General features: G+C 47.9%; 1 protein-coding gene across 5 annotated transcripts in view; it reads left to right on the top strand.

Annotated features, from left to right (window-relative positions):
* NME5 (NME/NM23 family member 5) overlaps window positions 1–2,528 on the top strand; it is a 12,999-nt gene that overhangs the window by 3,715 nt on the left and 6,756 nt on the right. For 3 of the 5 annotated variants that reach the window (XM_026858059.1, XM_026858062.1, XM_026858063.1), the window contains exon 2: window positions 1,644–1,811. In XM_026858059.1, coding sequence (XP_026713860.1) covers window positions 1,683–1,811 — 129 coding nt within the window. In that variant the 5' untranslated portion in view covers window positions 1,644–1,682. Of the gene's footprint in view, window positions 1–7; window positions 209–322; window positions 345–1,643; window positions 1,812–2,528 lie in introns of those variants that run through there. The other 2 variants (XM_026858060.1, XM_026858061.1) reach the window with 2 other exon arrangements.

Raw genomic sequence — 2,528 nt, 5'->3', positions numbered from 1 at the left:
GGGGGGCTGCTCCGAGCGCCCGGCTGCGTGCCCGGTCAGCCTGGGTCCGAGGCGGAGGCAGCCCCGGCCGTCCTTTCCGTCTTTCTGCCCCTGCGGGCGGTGGCAGCTGCCTTGGTGGAGGCCACAGGCCTGTTCAACAATATTTTAAAGCCAGCAAGGAGTCTCAAAGCAATACGTGCAGCAAAGATCATCCCAACCAAGAAGGCAGGTGTAAGTCAGCAATTATATACGGGGCTTTAGCAGCGAGCTGGTCAGTCGGCTGCCTACCTGTGTCATGTCCACTACAGATAGAGAAACACCTTGGGCTGTGAGCGTGGAGGCAAAGAGAAAAGGGGAAAAAGAAGGTCGTAAGTGGTCAAAAGTCTGTCAGAAACCCACCTGCAGTAGTTCTGCTGCTCACAGAATAATTCTGTATCCTTGCTGATGGCCTGATCTGCTCAGTTAGAAAACTGTCACTTTGTCTCGAGTCCATAAATATCGGAATTAACTAACAATTGAGAAATACAATGAGGCTTACAGGTGGGATAGATACAAGTACTAAGTCCCACACCACATTCTTCATGCATGAGAATACAGATTTTGGGTTTGCTGGAACGCAGGGTTGGTGGATGGAGAATGTGGGAGTGCAGTGAGCCTGGCTTGCTCGTGCTCATAGGAAAAAGTATGAAACTCTCATACACTGAGTTATTTAGCGAAATATTAGAAGTAGAATAGTTTACATTTTATGAATGACTAACAACTTGCAGGCTGGGCGATGAGTGGATGGAGAGCAGCCCTGTGGAAAAGGACATGAGGGTATTAATGGATTGAAAACTGACTGTGAGCCAGCAATGTGCACTCACAGCCCGGGAAGCCAGCCGTGTCCTGGGCTGCACCCAGAGCAGGGTGGGCAGCAGGGCGAGGAGGGGGATTCTCCCCCTCTGCTCTTCTCTTGTGAGACCCCCCCTGCAGTGCTGTGTCCAGCTCTGGGGGCACCAACATCAGAAGGACCTGCTCGAGCGGGGCTGGAGGAGGCCATGAAGATGCTCGAGGGCTGGAGCACCCCCTGTGAGGACAGGCTGAGAGTTGGGGGGTTCAGCTGGAGAAGAGAAGGCTCCAGGGAGACCTTAGAGAGGCCTCCCAGTACTTAAAGGGGGGTACAGGAAGGGTGGTGAGCAACTCTATCACGAGGTGTAGGGATAGGAAGAGAAGATAGGAAGTTAAAGGGGGAAGCTTGAGATTAGATGTAAGGAAGAAATTCTTTGCTGTGAGGGTGGTGAGGCCCTGGCACAGGTTGCCCAGAGAAGCTGTGGCTGCCCCCTCCCTGGAAGGGTTCAAGGCCGGGTTGGACGGGGCTTTGGGCAACCTGGGCTGGTGGAAGGTGTCCCTGCATGGCTGGGGGGCTGGAACTAGAAGATGTTTAACATCCCTTCCAACCCAAACCATTTTATGATTCTATGATTTAATTGTGGGCTTATTTTCCACAAAATGTTACTGCACTGAAAATGGGAGTGTGAACTACAGACTACTAGTCTGGAGAAAATCTCAGGTGGATTTTGTGAAGTGGGGGTGACCCTCTCCATTCCTAGAGTACATGGTAAATGTCACTGTACATGGCTGTGCTGTAGACAAACTCCAAATATCACAAACTGGTGTCGTTGCAGTACGAAGGGGCATGTGAATTCCTCGTTTAAGAAGCCAAGATGCAGATGTTAATGCCTGAACCTCAGATTTTTGTGGAAAGAACTCTGGCCCTCATCAAACCAGATGTTGTTGACAAAGAAGAAGAAATAGAGGATCTCATTCTTCGATCGGGATTCCTGATCATTCAGGTAACAGGCTGTGCTCCAGAGAAAGTAACAGCATTTATAAATCAGAATAATATTTATCTTAACTTTCAGCAGTCAAGCCAGTAACTAAAAGCTAGTGCATCCAAAAAAGCAATTTATATTTCTCATATGTCATCAACCACCGCTGCCAGATACTGTAGGGATACATTTTGTTGGTGAATGGGATGGAACAGAACAGCCCAACTATTTTGCTGACCACAGGAAAACACAGACTTTGTTAATAAACTCGGATTTAGCAAACATATGTAGCAGATCCGTGGACTCTCCGCAGTAAGTCTTTGGAGAGCTGGGAAGTGCATCGTTCTGGTATCACAGAGCATGCATTTGCCAAGTGGATACTTGGAGAGTTAATTGGATTGGACAGCTGGCTAGTTGTGGTCTGACTTATTTTTTCTTTCCACTGTTTTTAATGTATATGGATGAATATTTAATTTAAATAGGCCTGACTGCTTGGGCTTTTATATTTTGGAGCTGGCGTGATGGCCATGGGAATGTTGCCTTCAGCACCCGTGTCAGACCCTGTCTGGGCGAGGCTCTAGAATGTGCTTTTCAGCAGGGATTGCATTGAGAAAATTTGTTGTTAGCTAATAAGAAACGTCTTCGCTCAGTTCTCTTCCGGGGCTCTTTATACACTTGCTCCAGAAGAGCATGTGAAAAAAAAAATATTACGGTAAGTCAGAATCTGGGAAAAAAAAAAAA

This window comes from Athene cunicularia, assembly GCF_003259725.1.
Source record: "Athene cunicularia isolate RWA chromosome 13 unlocalized genomic scaffold, athCun1 chr13_part1, whole genome shotgun sequence".
Taxonomy (NCBI): Eukaryota; Metazoa; Chordata; class Aves; order Strigiformes; family Strigidae; genus Athene; species Athene cunicularia.
Note: the sequence above shows the minus strand (reverse complement) of the source record. Positions and strands in the feature narration are given on the sequence as shown.